Raw genomic sequence first — 25,198 nt, 5'->3', positions numbered from 1 at the left:
AAGAAGGCGCGCGCATACATTTCACATTTTCGCGGGAGTAGAACGGGAAGCAAAATGGCAACAATTTGTAGGGCGAATTTTGCTCTCCGATCGCTAGCTCGTAGAGCTTTAATTTGCCGTTTGTATTCGAGTAAGTTTGTAGCTGAATTCTAAGAAAGTCGTTATTTTAATCTGCATTTCCCAAATATCTCACTGAATTCGTTCCTTTGCAGATGGCAGCCCAGCTCAGGTAAACGAAAAAAGTTCATTGTGTTGATTATTATAAACCCATTTAGTTCCACATGGAAACTTAAACAACAAAACAATCCGTGGGAGATTATAATTTGTGATCTACTTTATTTCGAAACTACACTTTTAATCTTGTACATTGCAGAATATCTGGTCAACAAGAGCCCGAGATTTTTTGCCCCTTGGGACCAAAATGTTCGATGTTTTAATTAAACACTTGAAAATATTTAGCAATTTAAATTGCCTTTTACACTTCCTACTGGTTTGATCAATGGACTGAAGAACTCCCAGCGCGATTCGGCTTTCTTGATCTAATGGTTCCTTTGAAGGAATGTGACGTATGACAATACTTTTAAAGCTGTACACTGTTCGGAAAACTCGCAAATAGAATGATGTAGTTTCAAGGTACCGAATTTGGGGTTTGTTTCAAGTTTTACAATTTCGAATCGCTGGAGCATTTATTAACTATCAAATGTTCGTAGTTTAGTAGCTTTAAGTCGCGTGATCCAAACTCGCTTTAGGGAACGCTGAACCGTAACATTTATTCAAAAATAGAAAAAGAATATATTAAGATTTACAGCTGCGAAATGATGCAAGTCTTTGAGCCAACTTCTTAAGTAAGGACGCGGCATAATTGAAAGAAAACAAAGAAATATTAAAATGAGTAATTTATCATTCAAGACAACTCCAAAATAAAACGTCATTACATACTTATTAACGTGGGAGTAAATAATGTCATTGTGTATGGCATTTCATCCGTCGATTCTAGAAACTGGCAGTAGACATGTTTATAGTTTGTACTATTTTATGCATTTTTTGATGAAATTTAACGATTTTCGTCTTAAAACAACCAAGCAATCAATTTGTGCAGCATTCTGAATCACTCATAAAAGCTGTTTAACTTGCTCCAGACACAGTTAAAACAGTTGCCGCAAAAATACAATTGAAGGTGACCTTGGGATACTTGGGAGAGGCCCTGCCAGGGGGAATCCCGTGTCGCTTGTCTAAATTTAAAAATGTCCCGTGTCGCTGTTTTATCGCACTTCCCGTCGTCGTCGGTAGTTGAATTGGAAGTAAATTGCTTGTCTTTGTCGGAATTTATAGTTTTTCCAAAAGGGTTGTCGTTTATCGCGATTTTATTTTATATGCTGTCGCTACTTTCTGGGCCGTGTCGCTTGTCGGAATTTACCCTGGCAGGGCCTCTTGGGAGTAGTCTTGACGCCGAGTGTTTCTTTTGCATTAGCTCAGCGACATTATATAATAAATCTTTGAGGTCTATGTATTATTTTTTTTAAAGGAGATAAACATCTATAATGGTGCCTCTGTTTCAGCCAGTTCGCAACGTACATTATCGCCTTTTGAAAGACAAACAAACCTCTCATACTGTGTGAAAACACTTGAAAATATTTAGCAATTAAAATTGCCTTTTACACTTCCTACTGGTTTGATCAATGGACTGAAGAACTCCTCGGGCGATTCGGCCTTCTTGATCTAATGGTTCCTTTGAACGAATGCGACGTATGACAATACTTTTAAAGCTGTACACTGTTCGGAAAACACGCAAATAGAATGATGTAGTTTCAAGGTACCAAATTTGGGGTTTGTTTCAAGTTTTACAATTTCGAATCGCTGGAGCATTTATTAACTATCAAATGTTCGTAGTTTAGTAGCTTTAAGTCGCGTGATCCAAACTCGCTTTAAGGGAACGCTGATGCGTAACATTTATTCATAAATAGAAAAAGAATATATTAATATTTTCCTTCCTGTTGTTTTGCTCTAACTTCTTAGAACAGAAACCTACTTTACTTGTTGCCACCTGATTTGTCTGATACTTCTGATTCAGGGGCAGATCCAGGAATGATTAGGGAGGTCTATGCTTTATATCAGAAAACACCGTTGAAACGTTTTTGCAGCAAATTACAGATTTGCTGCAAATTAGATTTACAGCTGCGAAATGATGCAAGTTCTTTGAGCCAACTTCTTAAGTAGGGACGGGGCATAATTGAAAGAAAACAAAGAAATATTAAAATTAATAATTTATCATTCAAGACAACTCCAAAATAGAACGTCATTACATACTTATTAACGTGGGAGTAAATAATGTCATTGTGTATGGGATTTCATCCGTTGATTCTGGAAACTGGCAGTAGACATGTTTATAGTTTGTTCCATTTTATGCATTTTTTGATGAAATTATACTTACCGTATTTAATGTAAAGTTTTTCGTCTTTTCCAAACAATCAATTTGTGCAGCATTCTGAATCACTCATAAAAGCTGTTTAACTTGCTCTAGACACAGTTAAAACAGTTGCCGCAAAAATACAATTAAAGGTGACCTTGGGATACTTGGGAGAGGCCCTGCCAGGGGAAATCCCGTGTCGCTTGTCTAAATTTAAAAATGTCCCGTGTCGCTGTTTTATCGCACTTCCCGTCGTCGGTAGTTGAATTGAAGGACAATTGCTTGTCTTTGTCGGAATTTAAAGTTTTTCCAAAAGGGTTGTCGTTTATCGCGATTTTATTTTATGTGCTGTCGCTACTTTCTGGGCCGTGTCGCTTGTCGGAATTTACCCTGGCAGGGCCTCTTAATTCCCCGATAAATGTTGGTTGTTCGAATTTTCTTGCTACGGCTTTATAGCTTATATTATATATCTTTAATTTTGACAACATAGCTGTATACATGTACAATATTATTGTACATCAATGTTTTTGAGCCGCAACTCAATGATCCGATTTTCGTGTAACTCATTATAATCTGAGGGAGTAGTACAGGGGGTGTGTCGGGGGAGGAGGTGGAGATCGTCGCCATTTAAGCAGACATGCGGGGAGAATTAATACTTTCATCATCTAGTGGGTATAAGCAATATGTAAGCAGATGTAATTTGAACCTATGACCGAAAGGGTTACAGGTTCTGACCATATTTTGCAGAAAATGTGTTTGGTTTCAGAAAATGCACTTGACATGAGAGGTGGGGTGGGGATAGGAGGGGGGGGGGGGTGCCAGGCATAGGCAGACGATTTGTCTGGTGATTCAAATGTTTTTATATTTATTAATTGTATTATTGCCCTATTTATACCTGGCTCCCCTCTCCCTGATCTATAGGTACATACGCATAAGGGAGTTGAAGGGCTGTGGGCAAGTACCCCCCGGGGGGGGGGGTACTCCCTAAAATTTACTACGTGCCGCTGAGTATCTGAGACTCTGGACCTGTTCCAGAGAAAAAAAGCTGAATTTGCGACCCTGTTCCAGACAAACATTGCAAAATAGGTACCCTGTTCCAGACAATATCCACAATGGAAATATATGAAGATAGATATAAAAACACTAGCGTATACATCACAAAGCGCTCACTCTGGCTCACTTGAATTCTTCCGTGGCTCGGAGATAAAGCAATGAGAGGAGCGGAGTTTCATAGCCAAACTTGATCGTGTTTAATCATGATTATGGGGAAAAAACGACCCTGTTCAAGAGTCAAAATGGCGATTTTTATACCCTGTTCCAGACTCAGAGAGGCAAAAAGCACACCCTGTTGAGCGGCACATACCCGTATAGCCCTTATATGGGAGTACCCCCCCCCCCGGGGCAAGTACGCATTTTAGCAAGTGGAATTAGTGTTGCTTTCACGTTCTTGTCCGAAGAGTTGTACATAAAAATGCTTGACTAATAGTCTATTTATCCAGTATGTTTTATCCTGGCACTTTTGTAATTCTTACAAATTTTTGTTCTTTTTTGACTGCTTAAGGAAGGGCCAATTGGGTTCATTGGCCTGGGAAACATGGGCAGTCCTATGGCAAAGAATCTGTTGGGTGCAGGCCAAGAGATCATAGTCCATGACGTGGCTCGGGAGACTGTAGTTGATCTGAAAACACTGGGTGCCGCAACAGCTGCTGCACCCAGTGAAGTGGCATCTAAGACGTCCACTATTTTCACCATGTTACCATCTAGGTACTTATGCTACCTTATTTGTTTATGGGGTTTTTTGTTCAGCAAACCTGCATTCTTTAATGTTTCTCTTTTCTTAAGTTTGTAAACCGTGAAAGCACTGTGCAGAGATGTATGAATTTGGTAAAGGAAATTTGATAACTCGTCTTGGAGACCCAAAATCAGTCTGTGTCAAGGAGACAATCCGAGACAATCCAGGGGGTGACCCTATTTGGAGGAATGGTGGAATGTCGGAATATCCTAAAACGCGGAATGACGGAATATTCTAAAACGCGGAATTGTGAAACATTCAAAAATAAACAACAACAGCAACAAAAACAAACAAACAAAAGAAAAAATTTTGACTGTTAACTTTCCCAGACAGCAATTAAGGCTAAGAGTGTCGCTAAGAATGATTCAGGTACTTTAACTTGGCGATAAAGTGTAACAGACCCAATTCTCACATAAAGGGATTTGTTACCTATTGGAGGTTTAATTATCTGCATGTTCTAATTTCAGCCCAAATGTGAGAGATGTTTACTGTGGTGAAAATGGGATTCTTAGGTAAGTGGAGGAGTTTAACAAATGTGCGAGGCAGTGAGGCATGCAAAGCGAGGCAGCGAGGCATGTGAGGCAGATATCCCTCATATCCCGCAAATTACCTAAGCTAACAGTAGGCTAACCAGAGTGCTATAAAGCTTAACCAGAGTCCCATTTGGGCTAACTGAAGTGCTATTTAGGGTAACCATAATGGATCGCATGCCCTGCTGCCTCATACTTTGTGACGACCCTAAATGTAGTAAAACTTTAAAGATCCAACTCTGTAATTTCTTGGTAGTAACATGTGACCCTCCATATGAAAAGGGGGCTTAACGTAATTTCTCTCAAACGCGTTTAAATGCAGCGTTTGAAACGCATTTGAAACGGGTTTCAAACAGTTTCAAACAGATTTCAAACGCGTTTCAAACACCTTTTGAATTTAGAGCGTTTCAAATGCAGAAAACGCATTTTATAGGGTTTGAAACGCCAAATTATTTGAGCATAATTATTACTAAACGTACGTACAAGGTAGACAGCATTGTTTTTGACAGTTTTTCAATAGTAATTTTTGAAACGGTTTCACAAAACATCCCGGTAACAAATCGAAACAAAATATGACGTCTACCCGTGTTGGAAGCTCGGCGAAAAGATTGTTTTTGACTGGACTGGAAGCCTTTCTGCGGCCCTTTTGCTTTCAAATGGCAGACATTCTGCAGAATTTAGCGAAAACTGTAGACTAGCTCCAATTTAACTGCACAAAATAATTTTCCGCGGCAGCCATTTAGCACCGCTCATGTTACTGTTGAATTACTGCAGTTGGGCTGCATGTGCAGTCAACTCAAACATAGCGCAGAAGGCTGAAGTTTTGATAAGCCGTCTTAATTTTCGAACTGTTAACTGCAGAATCACTGTGTGATAAAGCCAGCTGGTTGATATTATTTCTCACTAACAGGAGTATAAAATTAAATGAATTGCCACTCGAGTACTCAGCGGCGACTGTATTTTTATTAGGGTTTTTCGATTTAGCGGAAGATCCGCGGAAGTGGAATATGCCCATTTCATCAGAAATCAATTTCTGGACGTGAAAATCATTTAACCGACTTTAAATGATAAGTAAAATGAGTTGTTTATACCCTTTATATGACGATTTCTTCAGTACAAACTTTTGAGCCATGATAACGTGCTCTTTACAAATACATCAGTACAGCGCTCAAATCAATTTATTTCATTCTAACTTGTAAATTATAAACGTTTCTGCTCAACAAAGAATTCGAGCAAGGAATATTTCTTTCAACTGAAACAAGACAAACAAGATTTCCATGGCCAGTTCCCTGACTGGAGCGTCTCAACGTGGTTTAACGTCAAACGTCTTTTTACCGTCAACTGTCGAAAAAAATCAGTTTTTAGTTGTCAAAACTGAGGTACCATTTTAGCAGCTCCTCTCGGACCTCTGGCTTCTCTCGGGTTTGTTTGTAACATTTTAAAAACCAGCGACTCTTGTCATCTTGAGGGTTGCCAAACACAAGGAAAGTGAGAAATGCACGAGCCTGGGCGTTTTGAAGTTCGGGAAACCCTGACGATCAGCACGAGGAAGCACGAGCTTTTAACACGCATTTGACTACTCAACCGGGCATAATAAATGAAATTTTCACGATTACCGCTAGAATGGTTTTTGCGAGGTAAAAAGTTTTCGTATTTTTCACACGTTGATCAAGTTAGACTTGATTTTCATTGGCGTCCTTTTTAAAGTTCACGTCTGTTTGGTGCACATTCAAGCAATTATCGTCGTTGAACGGATGCCTTATCACGGAAATAACAATAATAACTATCCGGCTTTGGCCGCGTAAACTGAGGTTTCTTTACTCGTACGGTCGAAGCCGAGACGTGCACACTACATTAAGTTTAAAGAGAAGATGGCTCCTGTTCTTCTTTTTAAAATCATATCCCAGCATCGGGCGAAACGATGTACTCGTATCGGGATGCGTGCGCGGTTCAAACTATTCACCTTCATAGAATTCCAGCTGAGGTCCCGGATAGTCTCTGCTTACGATGTCGATACTCAGGTTTGTTCCGAATAAATGACATTCGACTAAAGGCGGTTATATCAAACAAATTTATATAATTTAATATAAATGCAGTCTGACCAACTTATTACTACTACGCATCGTTACAGAACAAAAGTACTGAGTGACTTTGAGTTATAAACAAAGTTATCAAAATTGAGTTCAATTCACAGATTCATTTAGCGCGGAAAATAGGTGCGAAATTCCGCGAAATTCCGCGAAATTCCGCTAAATCGGAAAACCCTATTTGGAGGAATGCGACTCACCAAAAACGTGTCATCTGGCATCCCAAAGTGAATTTTTCATCGATCAATCGATACAATTTCTAATATTTATATTGCAGTGTGTTTATAGGGAACATTAATTTGCAGTTTTCTTTTCTCCTGTGTACGTCGCCATTCTCCATAATGAAACCTCAGAAACTTCAAATGATCGCTGCTGAACGTACAAAGCGCCCCGCTTGTGATTTGAAGCATCAGGTTACACGAGTTCGCACGTGATTAATCGTGGAATTTATTCAACTTTACACGCAACAGTTTTAAATGTAACTAAACTGTTCATACCTAAGTTTTTCATTTTACAATCTATAGTTTAGTGAAAGATATCGCTTATTTGCCGAAATTATCTCGATAAAATGTGATATATTCCAAGTCTTCAGAAAACAACCTGATGTGAGGGTCCTGAAGGGGGGGTACCAAATCCCATTTCCCAGCCTATTTTTTGTCCAAATCCCATTCCCAGTAGTAAAATTCCCAGTGTAAGGAAAACCGGACTTAAGCATAATATATTTGTTGTTTTGATTGTCCTAAATGTAGTCCACTCCCTGAACTCTCCCTTCGGTGAACCCAGGTACAGGCGTCGTTGAGCGAGTCCAGAAATATTGACCTGCATGCGCATTCTCAGAAATCTGTCAGCCCCACCCCCCTCCCCCTCCTCCCAAAAAAGGTGGGAAGCTGAAGAAACCAAACCATAATCGACAGCACCTTTGGAAACGCACGCACAGATGTTAAATTCAAAAATTTAGTACTTGTTGGTTTAATACCTATTCATTACGGAGATTCATTACCGTGGAGACAGAAAGAAACCGGCTGGGTTGGTGTTCGTGGGGGGCTGCTGTCGCATCGACGGCGGACCGGGATGGATGGCGCAGTTTTAGTTTTCTGGCCGGCCTCAAGAGTACTCATGGGCCCGATGAGGATAAGTAAGTAAGTAAGTAAGTATTACGGCTTTAGACAAAGGTTATGACAATTTTTCTTGTAGATGTCGCGCTAATTTGTTGCGTAGTTGAATTTTTTTTATTTTAGCAAACTATGTTTACCCTAGCGCACACGTTGCATGTAAAAAAACGCCACACGTCTCTGTGGTTTGTCATTGGTTTGTTTTGAGCATGCACATGCAAGTTATCCTAGACTGTCCCCGTCTTGCACCTGGGTCGCAGATGGAATAGTTCAGGGAATGGACTATCCAAAATCATTTTCTGCTAGTTATATTATCACCAATACTGTTGAGAACATCACTTTTCATTTTTTGTTTGTCTTGTAGAAGATGATAGAAATTTTCAGTAGCTTTAACTAAAGCTAACAAGTTTTTATCCCTTACTTACCACTACCCTGCAAAACTTACTATCACTTCTTTTAAATATTCCATTTGTGCCCATGCTCAGTCATAGCAGTTCCGCTGAGTAACTTAATCACTTACGCTAAAATTGATCGACGCTTGATGGACACTCGTGCAGTGTAGTGGTTTCGTTTCAGAGTTAATTTTCAGCGTTTTAACTGTCTATGGCGGACTTTAAGAATATTATAAAGCGTAAAATATGCAGGTTTCGTCATGTACTGACATGCTTCCCATTCCCATTTTTTGTTTCCGAATCCCAGTCCTAGTTACCTAAATCCCATTTTCCCAGTGAAAATAAACGCAAATCCCAGTCAAAATAGGCAAATCCCAGTTCCCATTTTACCCCTTCAGGACCCTCTGATGTGTGAGACGTGACAATGCACACGATCTGCATAAATATATATTATTTGCCGGCCGGGAGGGACCAAAGCCGGCAAATAATATTTTTATTTTTTTCTTGTTGTTTTTCAATAGTTAAACGTGCCTTGTTGTTTTCGGAAGGCAACGTTTTGCAAGCGCGCGTAAAATGGGTCTAAAATGCGGAATGAAACGAAACCGTTTGTGACACCAGAGCAGCAAAATACGTTTTTTACTCTGTTAAAACGCAGAAATCACAGGAAGCAATATAACTAAAAGAAACCCCTTTATTTTCCCAAATTTCGATACATGTAGCTAACTCCTGCTCGATTTACTCAAATTTTTGTCGAAAGGGAAGAGGCGATTTACATTGTACAACCTTCGGTATTTTAACAAGAAATTTTGGAAAGAAAGTTTTTAACGACAATGTACAAAAAATTTCAGAATTCTAAGTTTCGGAGAACGTTTTAAAGATTTAAAAGGTTTTAAAAACCCATTGCAAATTTTTTGTTATTGCCGCAGAGTGACAACTATGACATCTGTCAATTACAACCTCCGCTAAACTCATTCACAAATGTAAAAACACCGCACTTGGCAGTTGGTGTCGTGGCAGACGGTACAAAAACTATTTTTCAATGACGACTAAAAGCAGCTAAAAGAAACGATCACTTTAACAAAGCTGAAACTGTTCCACGGTTGTGAAAAACGTCTAAAATACCACAGAGTAAATACCGTTCAACTAGTCTGAATCAGAATCATCACTGATGATGACTCTTCTCTTCTTTTTTGGCTTCGGCGGACCGCCAACTTTCTGACCACTGCCAACGTGGAAGGTGAACGAACAACCCTGGATCTTTCCAATAGACGCACCTGAAAAGATGCCTGAAGGTAGTGGCTGTGAAGTTGATGGGACAACAGGCTGTGCTGTCAGAGACAATGCTTTGTTTTCCTCAGTGGTGTTGGCTGTAGAAGTTGAAGATGACCGCATGCTCTGTTGTTGGCTTGTACGACTTAAAACGAGAGACATCTTTCGCTGATGAGAAATGGATGCTGTTTTTTAAGAATCTAAGCTTTTGAGATTCTTATGTCCACTGAGCTGAGCAACATAATTTACCGGGACGTCGGCATCCATTAGGCGAGAAATTGACGTCTTCCTCACGGAATGGTTGGTTACGTTGCCGTGTAAACCTGCTCGTAATGCGGCGATTTTCAACATTCTGCCGATTTCATTCTTCCCCAGCGGTCCTCTCGTGTACCAGATGTTGTCGTTTGGCTTTCACCGACGGATTAATTGCCAAATAGAATGGGGATTCTGGCTGATTCATGGCTTCTGGACGATGGTATCTGAATGTCTTGTAATAGCGAACTGGGCAACGCTCGTTATTTGTTGCTTGTGCTGTTGGATTGAATGCACGACTCTGGCCGTCACCATGGCGCGTCTTTGATCCCCTTTCGGCCGTCCACACCAGAAGTTCATTTCCCGTCTCAGCGTCTGTCTCCAGAATAATGTCTCCCCACTTTAATTTCCTGCTTTCGTCCCTTGCACGAAAACCAAAATGGAGGGAAAGGAGCCACCAAACGGTTCTCTGAAGTGCTTCGGGAGTGCCTTCGCCAAACTCTCCGGAGCGAAACAGCAAATCCTCCTCTTCTTCGCTAACTTGTCGTGCCGCTTGGGGGCGGTTTCCTTTGGCATAGACTTCAACAAGCTGCCTTTTCTTGGACAAAAGAACTTCACGGGACTTGGAGAACTCCTGGTCTTTCATTATGTTCATTTTTGAGTTTTTGTCATTTAAGTAACGTTGGAGACTTCTTTGAAATGATGTTAGGCTACTCGGTTCATACGCACCGCCATCTTTTTTGTTGATCTCCATAAAGAACCGGCAAATGAGGACATTTAGCTCGCTTGAAGGTATGTCTTCAATTTCTCTTTCTTCACCAATACTTCGGAAATATCTTCGCCAAACGTTAAGGTCGTACTGGTTTTTTTTCACTGTATTTTCTGTGCGTTGGCCCAAAATGAAATCTTGTGCGTCCGCTAGCGTAAAATCATCTTGCTCCTTCTGAAGTTCTGAAACTGGGGTATTTTCTTTGTTCTTGCCATCTTCAAACTCGTCTGGATAATAAAATTCACTCTCGTTATGATAGCTATCGTCAGAGTCCATTCTTAAGAATTGTTTTGAGTATGTAAACCTGTTTACTGCAAAATTCAATTAGCCTTGTAAAGTTACATAACTGAAACCTTGCTCGTCACGCAAATTCCCCGCGGCCCGCGTACCGTTGACCGCGGTCAAGATCGGAAAATTCCGCCCGCTCCCGGAACCAATCAGATTGCAGGATTTGGTTCATCTTGCCCGCTCACGCGCTGAGAAAAAAATAATAACCTCTTACTAACCGAGCGCGAGGGCCGTACTGGGGAATATTGGCCCGAGGTCGTGGCAGTACTGACCGAGCGCAGCGAGGTCCGTACAAAAACGACCGAGGGCCAATATTCCCCAGTACGGCTCGAGCAAGCTAGGTTAGTAAGTAGTTTATTATATGGCACTCGAGCCATGCTTGTTTATTTTTCTGTTAAAAAGCACTTCCGGTCACTTGCATTCAAAGGGCTTCCTCCGTAAAGTGCAGCATGATGACGCGAGCAACTCAGAAAGAACAAGCTACCACGAGTTTGAAAACAAATTTATTGATCGTGACCTAAGAAGACGAATATTCACCAAACGGATTTTATTATTCTAAAGATCGGGAAAGTTCTGATGTAGAAACTGAAACAGGCATCTGAAAGCCAGAAGGCCGCCCGGCTAACCAAACTGAGATTTCCTGACCATCATTCTGCGTTGAAGTTGAACGTCTCAGCTCCCCAGCGTAACTTTCGGCTTTCGTCTCTGGCTCGTAAACCGGAGTGTAAGGGTAATTTAAAAAAAAAAAAAACGAACAAGACAGTTCTATGAAGTGCTCACTGGATTGGAGTCGCTGAATTCTCCCGCTTCAAAAAGAGCATCTTCGAATTCGTCGTCTTCATCACTCGCCGGCTTGCGGCTTCTTTCCTTCGCCGTACTTGTGAACTAGTGACTGGCACTTCGCAGCTAATACTCTTCTCGATTTTTCAAACTCAGTGTCGTTGAGTATGTTGAATGGATATTTCTTCTCAGGTATTGCTGTATGCTTCGCTGAAAACTGGAAATTGCTGCTTGCTCGTATTCTTCTCCGTTTTTTGCTTCGTGTGTTTATAAAAAATTCGCTGCGTGAAAAATTTGGACTCATTTGGACGGAAAGTTGGTCAAGCTCGGAAGCAGGTAGGCCATGAATTCTTTCGTTTGTCATACTATTACCTTCACGTACCTTCAATGTCGCGGAGAAGAGCTTTCAGTAGCCGTCTTATTATTTGTGTTCATAGTTTTCCGTTCGTTTATAAAATCGTCTATATGGCCTCCTGGCTTTCGGTGATGCCTCTTTCAGTTTCCACATCAGAAGTTTCTCAATCTTTAAGATAATTCGGTTGAAATTCGCTTGGTGAATATTCGTTTTCTTCGTCCACGTTGTAAGCTCTGTAAAATATCAATCTGTTCGGTAGTTTCTTTGCAAAAAGAGTGAGAGTACACGTTTTCTTTTCGCAGGTTTGGTTGGAAATTTGAATTTGCCGGCTTTCGAAAAAAATACACGGCTTGGACCGTTTTCATGGAAACGGTCCGTATGGCAAGATCCCGACCAAGAAAGAACCAATCAGAACACTCGGATTTGCCTAAGTCTGGTTTTGCCATATAATAAAACCTGATACTTTGTTTACTTTATTTGGCGGTCAAGATTTGAAAGCTGAAACGATCGGTTAACCGAACTCGGAACCGAACGGACAGTTTAAATGTGTGGTTCAGTTTGGTTTTTCAAGTTACAAGGGAATTAGCAAGGGACAAAGATGGTCCAAAAGCAAGAAACATGCTTTAGGATGTGTGGTGATATAGTTTTCATGCAGCGAATGTGTTTGTTTACCGTACGCGTTGCATATTTTCAACATGCCTCAGACACAAAGTGATGTGGATTAAATATACGATGTAAGTATATTTTATACACTGTACAACTGTATACAATGCAATATTCACAGACAAGCTCTTGCAATTAACACAAGTGTGCATCACGCTGATTTATTGATGAGGAGAAAATGTTACTCAAATCAAAAAGCTGCTTCCTGTAACATCATCGATATCATTCTCTGATTTCCTCAGCTACTGTAGACACTGTATAAATCTGAAATCTGTTGAAATCGTTGTCACATTTTGAATAAATTATGCTTCAACAGTAATGATAATCTAAGCATATATGGCGTTTCAAACACATACAAACGCGTTTCACCATGTTTCAAACGCCTACTGTTTGAAACGCGTTTCAAACATTTTGAAACGAATTTCAAATGTATTTGAAACGCGTTTCAAACGCGTTTCAAACAAAAACGCTCTTGAAATGCTGTTACGATATAAAGCCCCCTTTTCATATGGAGGGTCACACATTTTTAGAAAATTGCTTGTAATGTGATAATCATTTTTACGTATAATTTTCTTCCAGTACTATAAAGCCTGGGTCTCTGTTGATCGACACCAGCACAATAGAACCTGCTGTTGCCAAGGAGATTGGAGAGCTTGTGCAGAGCATAGGAGCAACATTCCTTGATGCACCCGTTTCTGGGGGTGAGTTTTGTTTCTTTCAAATGATGTTTTAATCAACAGTCTGGTAATGAAGAAGTTTGTTGTTTTGATCATGTCTCCTTTGCCTGTGATTGATTTATCTCAGGGGTGATAGCAGCTAAAGGAGGCACCTTAACATTCATGGTCGGTGGTGAAGAGGAAGCTTATGAAAGGGCAAGCAAAATATTACAACACATGGGCAAGAACGTGATACACACAGGTGCCATTGGTACAGGACAGGTAATTAAGAAACAAAGTGTTGGTACATTTCCAAAGAAAATTGGGTATCTGCACAATTAGTATAAAATTTGAAACCATGTGAAAAGAACATAAATGATAATAATTATAATTATTTCTAAGGGGACAGACCATGAACGTAATGACGCTCCTGAAAATATCTAATTGCCGTAACCGTTCATCAGTAGGATGCCTAAAATGCGTGCAATTCCACAATTGGTTTCGGCTCCATTAAATCCTATACCAATTGCAGAACATTTTAGGAGGAGCCACCCACGATGTGAGCACAGTTACAGACAAGACAAAATAATAAGGAAAATAACGTAAATAGTAAATGTAAACCGTTAAATTACGAACTAAGCGCACACGTCAAATAAATTAAGCAAAGCGCGCGCATGATATCACGAGCACAAGACTAGCGCGCGCACCTACACAATAGTGAGATGAAACAGTGCGTGAACAGAGAAACTAGGATTGTTAAAAAGATATAAAAACTACCAACAAGCAAAGGATACTTCTATGGTTTTTAACGATGAACTGCCGATCTTAACTCTCTTATCGAAGCGCCATATTTTTCAATTAATGCGCCGTGGCGTTTTAAGAATTTATTAAACGATTTAAGAAGCAATGCTGATTTGAAGCCTTGCTGAAGCAGTCGTGAAGAGAGACATCGGAGTCTCTGTTTGAAGTCCATCTTGGATGTGCAGATCCTGGCATATCTCACCAATTGAGATATATAAACACCATAGGCCGGATTGGCTGGAATGTTGCTGTCCATATGAGGAAAATTTACAATCCGAAATGTAAAGTCATCTCTCTTGTCGTAGACGCTGATACGGAAGGGTGTGTTGCTTTCTCCGTGACTGATTTTTGTGTCGAGATAACACACTTCTGTTGATGATAGTGTAGTATCCTTCAGTTCCAGTTCCGACGGGTAGATATCGCTGATAGAGGGCCGAAATTCTCGTTATTAACGCTGAATAAATCGTCGATATAACGAAAGGTGTTGCTGAATGCGACGGCCTTTGGCATGTCCTGCTTGTGTGGAGAGGGTAATTTCCAATTGCCCATAATCCACTTTGTTGGCCCCCAAAATTTTGCATCAACTATTGTTTTTAAATTCTCTTGGGAGGACTGCATATTTCCAAAACAATAGATTATGCAAAATTTGGGAGACAAACAAAGTGCATTATGTGTAATAGCTTGTTGTGTGGAAGACTTGTATAGAGAGTTGAAAAGTCCCACGTACTTATCTTGTTTAGCGAAACTTGTTTTTCTTGCAATGCGCGAAGAACATCCAAGGAGTTGTTGATAATCCACATGCTGTTGACTCCTGTCCGTTCCATAATTGTTTTACAATAAGAAGTACAATGCTTTTCGACTAGTTTAAATCAGTCTGTGATTAATTTGGATAACTTAGTGGTGGTGCACGAATATGAACCTGCAATAAATGTTGCCTTATAAGGTGTCTTGTGAAGCTTTGGTATCCAGTATAGTTGAGGCAGATTTCTCTCTTTCTGATGTAACTTGATATTAAACAAGAACATTGAGAAGCTTGAGAAGCTTAAAATCGGGCGCTTTGCCTTGAAAGGCAGGGTTCAGTACAGCAGAAACCACGAAGCAGTTACTTAAGTAGCACTCAGTCCGACTGTGTTTGTGTAAGTCACAGGGCTTGCATGAGCTGTATTAGTGTGCATAATATAATATTTAGAACGTTGTCGAGATTGCATTATTACTTAATGACATGATGGTTTCAATTTATAAATGTATCTCACACAATACAAATAAACGATTGAAGTAGACGACTAGACAATGTAAAGTTTTAAGACTTAGCAAAGTGCAGTGTATTGGTAATACTATAAGGTGCGGTTTCACCTGAAGGTCGTGTGCTTTTCGGTATTTTCCAGGCATTGCACTTTGATGGGACAGTACTACAACCGTTTACCGGGGAACTACTATTGTCAAGAAAATGATCACAACTTGTTGATGAATGATTGAACATTTGTTTCATACCATTACTGTAATAGCAATTGATGAAGGCTTTTAGTCCTGAACCAAAGTATAAGGACTGGGAAATACTGAAACCCATTATCAGCCACCTTAAACGGAAATATCTTGTTGGTGTTTCAAGGAATCCAAGGAAACTTCACTCATCCCATGTATCTATGTATTGCGGTATTTTGTAATTTTTTGAGTGATTTTTGGGGATGTTTGGCAGGTGATAGTTTTTTTAAAAGAATTAGTAAAATTTAGACAACTAAGAAATATTGAAAATTTAATGTGAATTTAACATTGGAATTTGAAGTTAGAAATTGGCAGACGGACACCAAACAGCCCCGTGACATCCTGGAGTGTTTTTGCATGGGGGTCAACTGTGTGATGATGTTTCCATTTTTTTCTTCAATCCCCACTGATAAAGAACTGTTGTTGGTGTTATGTTGGTGTTATCACATGTCAAGCCTTTAACAAGGTATGAAAGAACACAAGGATTTAAATTATTCTGGTGCCCAATTTTTGCGTAACTAAAATTAATGTTACTCAAATTCCTGATGGATTCTGTCTTAAACTGTTACGAGCTTAGTATTTCCAAATTATTGCATGTCAATGTAAGGCAAGACAAGACATGCCTTGGTTCTTATGCCCCCCTCTAGACACTTCGAATTCCTTGGCCACAATCATCTTACGGCTCTCTTCAATACATAATGTCTCAAAAAAACAGTAACCTCAGAAAGAAGTCAGAAGCAAATAAGGTCGAAAGACCGAATTTGAACATATAACGGCAAATGTTCTAATGTCACGAACGTAGGAGTCGTGTAGGCCCGTCACCTTTATTTACCACATACTGCCCCCAAATTAAAACAGTACCCTCAGAAAGAAGTCAGAAGCAAATAAGGTCGAAAGACCGAATTTAAACATTTAACGGCAAATATTCTAATGTCACGAACGTAGGAGTCGTGTAGGCCCGTCACCTTTATTTACGATTGACTGTTGATTTCTGGACGGGCCCCGTTCTACCTCGTGCGAGCAATACAAACGACTGCACTCAACAGACGTCAAGTAGTGGAAAGAAAGAAACATATGCACACAACTCATAGCATCAATCCCGTTGTTTTAGTAGGGGTTTGCAGAACGAACATGTGCTATACTGCAAAAAAATCTCCACGCTAAAACAGACCATAGAGTGCTCAAAAAAGCTAGAAATATGCCGTCGAAGAAACACACAAGAGCTTCAAACACAAATTGTTTCGCTCGCTAAACCGTTTAGTTTTATCCGATTTACAAGCGCTTGTTTTACAAGTCCGCGTTCTACAAGTCCGTGCTTAACAAGCCCTCGTTTTACAAGTCCGCGTTTTACTAGTCCTCGTTTTACAAGTCCGCGTTTTACTAGTCCGCGTTTTACTAGTCCGCCTTTTACAAGTCCGCGTTTTACCTGAGTCCGCGTTTTACTAGTCCGCGTTTTACAAGTCCGCGTTTTACTAGTCCGCGTTATACTAGTCCGCGTTTTACAAGTCCGCGTCTTACTAGTCCGCGTTTTACTAGTCCAGTCCAGTCCTCAAAATACAGTATGCCAAAACTCCCCGCCCTCTAAAGATAAGTCCTTGACGGTTCTTGTCGTTTTTCGGTGCCTATTCATCTTCGGCGTCTTTCTCATCCACCTCTCGTTCTGTCCTGTGTCTGTCATCACACGAAAGAAAAGCTGATTCTCAAAAAATCTGCCACAAAAGGAAATTGACAAAAACAATATGAAAACCATATATCGAAAGTTTCTTATTCTAAAATTTTATCATACGTCTTAATTCAGAGCTACAAAGAAGTTCCTCCTTTTGAGTTATTGATACTGTTCTTACAGTACCTCTTTCCACTAGCGAAATTTTACAAAATTCCTTCGCGGCGAAAAGATAGCGCGAATCCAGAACAGACTCCAATCGAGAGTGGGTTAATTCTAGATTACTATTAATTAACTATTACAACATTCATTTTTAAAATAGTTTCCCAAGCCGACTAAGCTAACTAAACGTCGAGTGTATCTTTCAGTAAACAAAACATGCCGTTATGACGCCGGAAATCCAGCTCACGCATACTATACCCCGTGACTCACGCAAACCTCCGACTTACGTGCTACTACAGTCATTCCTTTCTAAACATTTTTTTTTGACCACCACCGTACCTTTCTACCCAAAAAACTCATGAAACCGCCCGGTTTTAACCTGTTTTAACCTTTCAAAAATTAGAGCGTTCGAAACTAAATAAGATCCGTAATCACAAACAACATATAGCCGTTTACCAGCACTCTTTAAAACTCCTGAAACCCTTCAAAATCAGGCAAAATAAATCTTTGAAATAACCTTTATCAATGTTTCTTATTTTTTATTCAGTTCTATAAAATGCCTTTCATACACTACTGTCAAACAAAAATTTCAATTTCCTCAAAGTTTCAAGACAAAAGAATAACAAATATTTCGTGCACAATGTAATTTGATTAAGCCAATATTATCACGTCTAAAAATACTTCAAGCAATTCAGTGAAAACCCGTTTTTTTTCGTATCAACGAAAACCACTTTCGAATAATCAATACATGAAAATAACAATAAGATCAAAAGGAAGAAAGGAACCTTTCTAATTATTTGAAGACTTTCAAAGCCGTGATATTATGCATCCAATCCGCGATAAAATTTAATTACAACAAAATCCAAGTTCTCATTTTGAATTCCATTTTTTTCAGTTGATACCTTTATCCAACTTGTGAAAAATTCCATTCAAGTTCCTATTAATACTGTACATTCCCAATGTTTGCTCAGGTCTTCAGAAGCGTCTTACTAACCAAATCTAAAATAATTCCAAAACATGCTGTACAAACATTCTACTCTTTGTGACAAACGACTTGACGACCAATTGTTCAGAAATGAAAATCGACACAGTTCTTGCTAAATAAAAAAAAAGTTTTACGGCGGAGTCAAAAAATATACCGCAAGATCACACCCCCATTCATAGTCAGAAACCAGCAAACCATCTAGTTTGCTAAAAAAAACACTGCGTGACATCAATGACGTTACCTTTTTCATTTACAAAAATAACTTTAACTTGTCAAAGTAAGTGCAATTTCACAATGGTGAATATCAGTACAGTATGGGGCCCAGTTTTCGGCCGGGTCCAGTTCTCGGCCACTTTGTGTTTAACGCGTTTTTTCACACTCCAGTTGAATCAAAAGAAAAAGGTATTTCCTTCAAACGATAGACTGATTCATGTGCTTTAAGTATCTTGAGTTTGATCGTTCAATTCGATATAGAAAGCTCACACGTCGAGTTTACGCGGAGGTAGGTGAATTTGCATTCCCGAAAAAGTTGTTTGTTTACGGCTCCAAATTCATGGATGTAGTTAAATTCGTATTTTATCCAAAAGCCCCCACCATACGAGCTAATTTTTGGCATGTGAAACGTAGAATAATTCAGCTTTCTGCTTTAGTTAACTTTTCGTTGAACCGTTGTATTTTTTGGTCTTAATTTACTTCGAAATTTTTTCTTGCGACGTTTGCGTATTTGCCAGTTCTCGGCCACCCTGCTCGCTATCACAGCTTAGCGCTTGGTTTTTAATATAATTTCATCTGCTGCTGCCAGAATGAAAGAAATAAATGTTTTAAAAATAAAGTTCAATCTTATCTCTAAGTTTTGAGCTGACTCTTGTCTTGTCTATTATTTCTACAACACCTAAATCTTTCAAGACCTTTTCACTGCAAAATAAACCATCTAAATGCACGGGTCACACAATGCGGTTTTGCCAGAACCTGCACATAGGCAACTAGGCGCGTTAAAATCCTTCTTTTCTAAAGTAAAACAAAGCATCATAAAAATAATTTGGGATCGATATAGTATAAATAGGTTTACAGAGTGATTTTATGACTGTGAAAATTAATTGAGCATTTTTTTACAGATAATTACGCACAAGCTTTTTAGTGGCCGAGAACTGGGCCAAGGTGGCCGAGAACTGGGCCCACAAATGGAGCTTTTATTTTTATTATTGCTCGGGCAAATTAATTTTTGACCGGTCGATAGCTTTACACCAAAAAGCTGAATAATGTAGCTAGCTCTGGGAGAAATTTCAAGTTCCTGCAGTTCTTCTGAGGTAAGAAATACAAGTTTACGTCAAAAGTGGCCGAGAACTGGGCCAAGGTGGCCGAGAACTGGGCCCACAAATGGAGCTTTTATTTTTATTATTGCTCGGGCAAATTAATTTTTGACCGGTCGATAGCTTTACACCAAAAAGCTGAATAATGTAGCTAGCTCTGGGAGAAATTTCAAGTTCCTGCGGTTCTTCTGAGGTAAGAAATACAAGTTTACGTCAAAAGTGGCCGAGAACTGGGCCCCATACTGTACTTTGCCCCGTAAGCTTTTTTCTCTGTCCTTCCGCCGAAGCAAAAAAACACAACCTGATTACACATTAACCCAAAAGTCGACCAAGTGTGCCTGCAACGATTTCCTGTCAAAACTAAAATGAAAACCATTGCGGTATGCGTCACCCGTAGCGGTTTTGTAGCAACCCCAAGCTATCCCCGTCTTTTTGGCCGCGCCAGGAGACTACGCTCTAGGACGACCAAAGGGTAAACTATAAATCGGCCACGCCCGATTAATAAGTCATCTAAGGTTGAGGCGTGGTTCTGAATAACCTCATCTGCCGTGACGTCTTGTGCTTCATACGTAGAATTGATGGTACTTCCAGAAATTAGTCCAAGCTCCTCCATTAGAGTACGTATATAGAATTGCTTACAAACAAAAAATATGTTATTGCCAGCCTTATCCGCAGGAACTAGTACGTACTTGTCGTGTAACTCCTTTAAGTACGCCTTAACATGACTATTTTCTAAGATTTTAGGAGCAGTGCGTAATTCGTGGCGTTGCAAGCTGTTGATTCTGTTACTGATGATTAGTTTTACTGTTTGCGACCATTCCTCCAGAGTTGACAAGTGGAAACCTTCCCGTTTACTCCATTTCTTGGTGTAATCATCTACAGCCATCGTTAAGATCTTATTGTTGAGCTTCCAGTCGATTCAATTCTGCTCTCTGTATTTTGGACCTTTCTCCATAAGACGTCTAAGTCTTCTGTTTTTAACGATACGGAGGTCACCGGTTATAACATGGCCGTGAGGTTCATAACGAAACGCGGAAGATTCGCAGTCGCATGATGTAGATGCAGTATTGTAATCATCGAAATCAATGCTATGCAGTATTTGATTGTAATTAAACACGCTTCTAGAAATGTAATTGGTGTATTTATAGCTAACTAATGAGCAAGGCCTTCGACAGTATCAAGCATGAAATTCTAATAAAGAAACTCAAGAACATTGGCCTCTCCTCATCTGCGTTAACATGGTTTTCTAGCTATCTGTCCCAAAGATCTCAGGTAGTTCGCATAAACTCAACGCTATCAGACGCTCTACCCGTTACTTGTGGCGTCCCTCAAGGCAGCGTACTCGGGGCTCTGCTGTTTAGTATCTATGTAAATGACCTTCCAGCAACCAGCGAAAGTTGTTCAACCGAATGCTACGTGGATGACACCAAACTTCTTTTGTCTTTCAAAGTTGGTGATGCTGACGAAGCAAAGGACACTATCCAAAAAGATTTACATCTAATCCGTAACTGGTGTTTTGATAATTGTCTTCTGCTTAACCCTGAAAAGACAAAGCTCATGATCTTTGGCAGCCGCCCGATGATCCGTAGACTCTCTGATTTCAAGCTTTCGCTGCTCGGAAAGGAACTCTTGCCGTCAGAGTCCATCAAAGATCTTGGTGTAACATTCGACCCCACTCTGTCATTTGAAAACCACATTTTAGCGACAGTTTCATCCTGTATGAGTAAATTAGCTCAAATAAATCGGGCAAAGCACGCATTTAACTCCGACCTATTAGTGACTATCATCAACGCGCTCGTTTTCAGTAAGTTGTACTATTGCTCTACTGTATGGTCCAGCACCACTGCCTGTAATGTGCAAAAACTTCAACTCGTTCAGAACTTCGCTGCTCGGATAATTAGTGGTACACACAAATTTGAGCATATAACTCCATCACTCAAGAATTTGAGGTGGCTTCCCGTAAAAAAGCAGCTTTACCTCCGAGACGCTGTTTTCGCATTTAAGTGCATGACGGGCTGTGCCCCGACCTATCTGACTTCGCAATTTGTCAAAAGGCAACAAATATCAAGCAGAACCACAAGAAATTCACAACAACTGAATATTCCCCTGTGAAAAACCACTGCTGGTCAGAAGTCATTTTATTACAGAATAGTAAAGCTATGGAACTCTTTAGACAAAGACTTAAAACTATGCAAGAGTCATACAATTTTTAAGAAAACTCTGAAGACAAAGCTTCTCAGCGAGTTTTTAAATTAATTTTTTTTTTCTTATTTCTTGCATTTTTCTTTCTATTTCTTTTTATTTTTTATAATATATAACTAGGGTACACATTTTAAATTTTACATTTTATTCAACTTCATGTATTGTTCACTGAAAAACCTCTTTAGGAGTGTTCAATAAAATTTTATCTTTTATCTTATCTTATCTTATCGGTTCCTGCAGACAGCTAAGATCTGTAACAACTTGTTGCTTGCTGTGAGTATGATCGGGGTTTCAGAAGCCACAAATCTTGGAATCCGACTGGGACTGGAGCCAGAAATGATTGCCAAAGTAATAAATACAAGCTCAGGACGCTGCTGGTCCAGTGACACATACAATCCATGTCCAGGTATTATAGAAGGCATTCCTTCCAGTAACAACTATCAAGGAGGGTTTGCATCACAGCTAATGGTTAAGGTAAGCTTAGAAGAAAGGTAAAAGCCTAATAATAATAGTATTATTGTGTTATTCCAGTAAATATGTATACTCCTCCCACGAATGGTTTTCTGTTTGAATCCCCTCCCCCTTGGAATTTCCAATGACCTTCCATGGGAGGTGCGGTGGCCTAATGGTTAGTGCGCTGGACTCTGGATCAAGCGGTCCGGGTTCGAGTCCTGGCCAGGGAACTGCATTGTGTTCTTAGGCAAGACACTTTACTCTCTTAGTGCCTCTCTCCACCCAGGTGTATAAATGGGTACCAGGGAATTACTGCTGGGGGGTAACCCTGCAATGGACTAGCATCTCCCATCCAGGGGGGAGTAGAATTACAGAAATTGGGATAAGCTCTGGCCTGATGAGCCACTTCCATGGGGTGGGTATGGATATTTTTGGGAACTGTACTACATTCTTATTTTCTCCAGTTTCTCCATAGTTTTAGTTTCAATTGAGAAGATAATTTATCAAACACTTGCTGCGCGTCGTATTTTCAACTCTCCTCAGCGTTTGGGCATGCGATGAAACATTTTCTTTTGTGTCTGATATATTACATAAGAAAGTGAAATTTTTAGCAAAAAAACGTTCCAATCTCTGTTGTGTTCTAGGACTTGGGTCTTGCTCAGAGTGCAGCCACATCGACCAAGACACCGACGCCCATGGGCTCCCTTGCTCATCAGATTTACAGGATAATGTGCAACAAAGGATATGGAACACTAGACTATTCATCTGTGTTCCAGTTTCTTAAAGAGAATAAGCATTAATATTTCCTGTATTTGTGGACTTCTTTTAATTACCGGGTAAACATAATTCTAAACACTTATCAGTAATGGTTTCTAGGAAATAAAAATCCAAAATGCGTGTCAAGTGAAAAAAAAGTGTACCAAAATGCAAATTATTTAACTAAAGGTGATGATACACGAGACAATTTTTAATGACGATTTTCAAGCCACGCTGGACAACTTTTAACACAACATTGTTACAGCGATGGTTATGTTACAAGACGATTTTAAATGCAGTGTTAAAAATTACAACAACCATGTTGCAGGATTTTGAGAGTAGTTCAAAAACCTGTGACATATGTTGCTTTGACAAAATATTGCCTTAAAAATCATTGTTAAAAATTGCCTGGTGTAACATCACCTCAGCACAGCCAAGGTAAATTTGTGAAAATTAATATTGTTGTAGCTAGTGTGCATGGGAGGGGAGGGGAAAAAGGATTTTCAATTTTGTTTGACCCAAGGTTTTTTAAGTGTGACTGCTGGAGTAGAAATACTCTCTACTGAAGGCACAGCTTAACAGAAATTTATTGATTGTCTCTGGTTGTTACTTAGGAATGAAAATTCAAAACCATGCAATAACTCATCCAAGACACTACACCAGGATCTGTGGAATTGCGTAACCAGTAATGGAATTATTTTTGGGGGAGACTCAGATTTACCTTCAACTTCTCTTGACTGGGGAAATAACTAAGCATGCAATTTGAGGTCTTTTTTACCCCATCTGCATAAGGGCTAGTTTATATATTCTGTACTTTAGTTATTTAATGTTTCAAAGAACAGCGATTATTGCATACCGGTATGAAATGTAATACAGGCAAGGCCAAAAACCAAAAGAATAATAAACTGCAAGTTTCTGAACGCCTTCGTCTTTCTTCAAATGTGTGGATTATTTTCTTTCGTAATTATTTCGTTAGGTTTTCTTCCTTTTGATTAATTCAGTGAAATAAAGACTGAAAAGCAGCAGAGGCATCTTTCTCTACAGATCACTGTGTTTTTGTATGATGTGAACTTGAGTAAGAAACTTTATCCTTGTAATAGCGAAGAGCGCAAGGTTTAAAAATAGACGGCAAATTTCCCACCCCCCGGCATGTTCTGGGAGAAATATAGGGAAAATCTAAATATGAGTTTTCGCTTCAGAAGTGTTTTATCCCCCTCTTTTCAACCAATATCATTAAGAAAGCTTCAAATCGTCCACCATCCCAGTTAGTTTGCCTGAGTCTTGCCGTCACTAGCATGCTTCGCTATTGACGTAAACATGCAGAAGAACTTATGTTCTGACGTCACTCGTGTGCCTCGCTATTGACGCTGCCAGAAGCCAAATTCCTACTCGCTTGGCTCATATACAAACACACTGCTGTACAGGGAGACAATTACATAATTTCACTTTAGTTTAATAGGCCTTATGCATTGGTCCTAACGCATTGGGCCTTTTTGGAAAAATGCCATCACGTGGATTCAGCCTAATGTTTACTTCAGGTAAAGCGTCACATGAGGCACTGAAAATGAAGATTTTCGGTCCTTGCGTTAAAATACCTCGTGCGAGATTCTTATGTCTAACTTGGGTGGCGAGAACTCTTGTTATCTTAGGGCACCATATTGACCTCGTGCTGGATTATTATGTCTTACTTGGGTGGTGAGTTCCTTATGGAACTCACGATTTCTGAGGGCATCGTACTGACCTCGTGCTAGATTATTCTGTCTTACTTGGGCGGAGAATTCCTTCTGGAACTCAAGTTATCTGAAGCCATCACCTTGACCTCGTGCTAGATTATTCTGTCTTACCGGGTAGTGAGCTCCCCATTGAACTCATGATATCCGAGGGCGTCACATTGAGATTATTCTGTCTAACTTGGGTAGTGAGTTCCCTATGGAACTCTAGTTATCTGAGGGCATCACATTGACCTCGTGCTAGATTATTCTGTCTTACTTCGGTAGTGAGTTCCTTATGGAACTCTAGTTATCTAAGAGCA

General features: G+C 39.8%; 1 protein-coding gene across 1 annotated transcript; it reads left to right on the top strand.

Moving 5' to 3' along the window:
• The first annotated feature begins 14 nt into the window (after nucleotides 1-14).
• On the top strand, nucleotides 15-24,086 carry LOC144660719 (3-hydroxyisobutyrate dehydrogenase, mitochondrial-like). The gene is made up of 8 exons (XM_078521446.1): nucleotides 15-130; nucleotides 213-229; nucleotides 3,969-4,171; nucleotides 4,667-4,711; nucleotides 13,276-13,397; nucleotides 13,501-13,634; nucleotides 22,198-22,431; nucleotides 23,055-24,086. The coding sequence occupies exons 1-8, from the start codon at nucleotides 55-57 to the stop codon at nucleotides 23,208-23,210; spliced, it is 987 nt and encodes a 328-aa protein (XP_078377572.1). The 5' UTR covers nucleotides 15-54; the 3' UTR covers nucleotides 23,211-24,086.
• The last annotated feature ends 1,112 nt before the right edge of the window (nucleotides 24,087-25,198 follow it).

The sequence above is a fragment of the Oculina patagonica genome, chromosome 7, assembly GCF_052425735.1.
Source record: "Oculina patagonica isolate OP01 chromosome 7, crgOcupat, whole genome shotgun sequence".
NCBI classification, from domain to species: Eukaryota; Metazoa; Cnidaria; class Anthozoa; order Scleractinia; family Oculinidae; genus Oculina; species Oculina patagonica.
Note: the sequence above shows the minus strand (reverse complement) of the source record. Positions and strands in the feature narration are given on the sequence as shown.

Coding starts and splice junctions, on each gene's coding strand:
- LOC144660719 (XM_078521446.1), top strand. CDS start 55: ATGGCAACAATTTGTAGGGCGAATTTTGCTCTCCGATCGCTAGCTCGT. Junction 4,172..4,666: donor TTCACCATGTTACCATCTAG/GTACTTATGCTA, acceptor TTCTAATTTCAG/CCCAAATGTGAGAGATGTTT. Junction 13,635..22,197: donor GTGCCATTGGTACAGGACAG/GTAATTAAGAAA, acceptor CGGTTCCTGCAG/ACAGCTAAGATCTGTAACAA.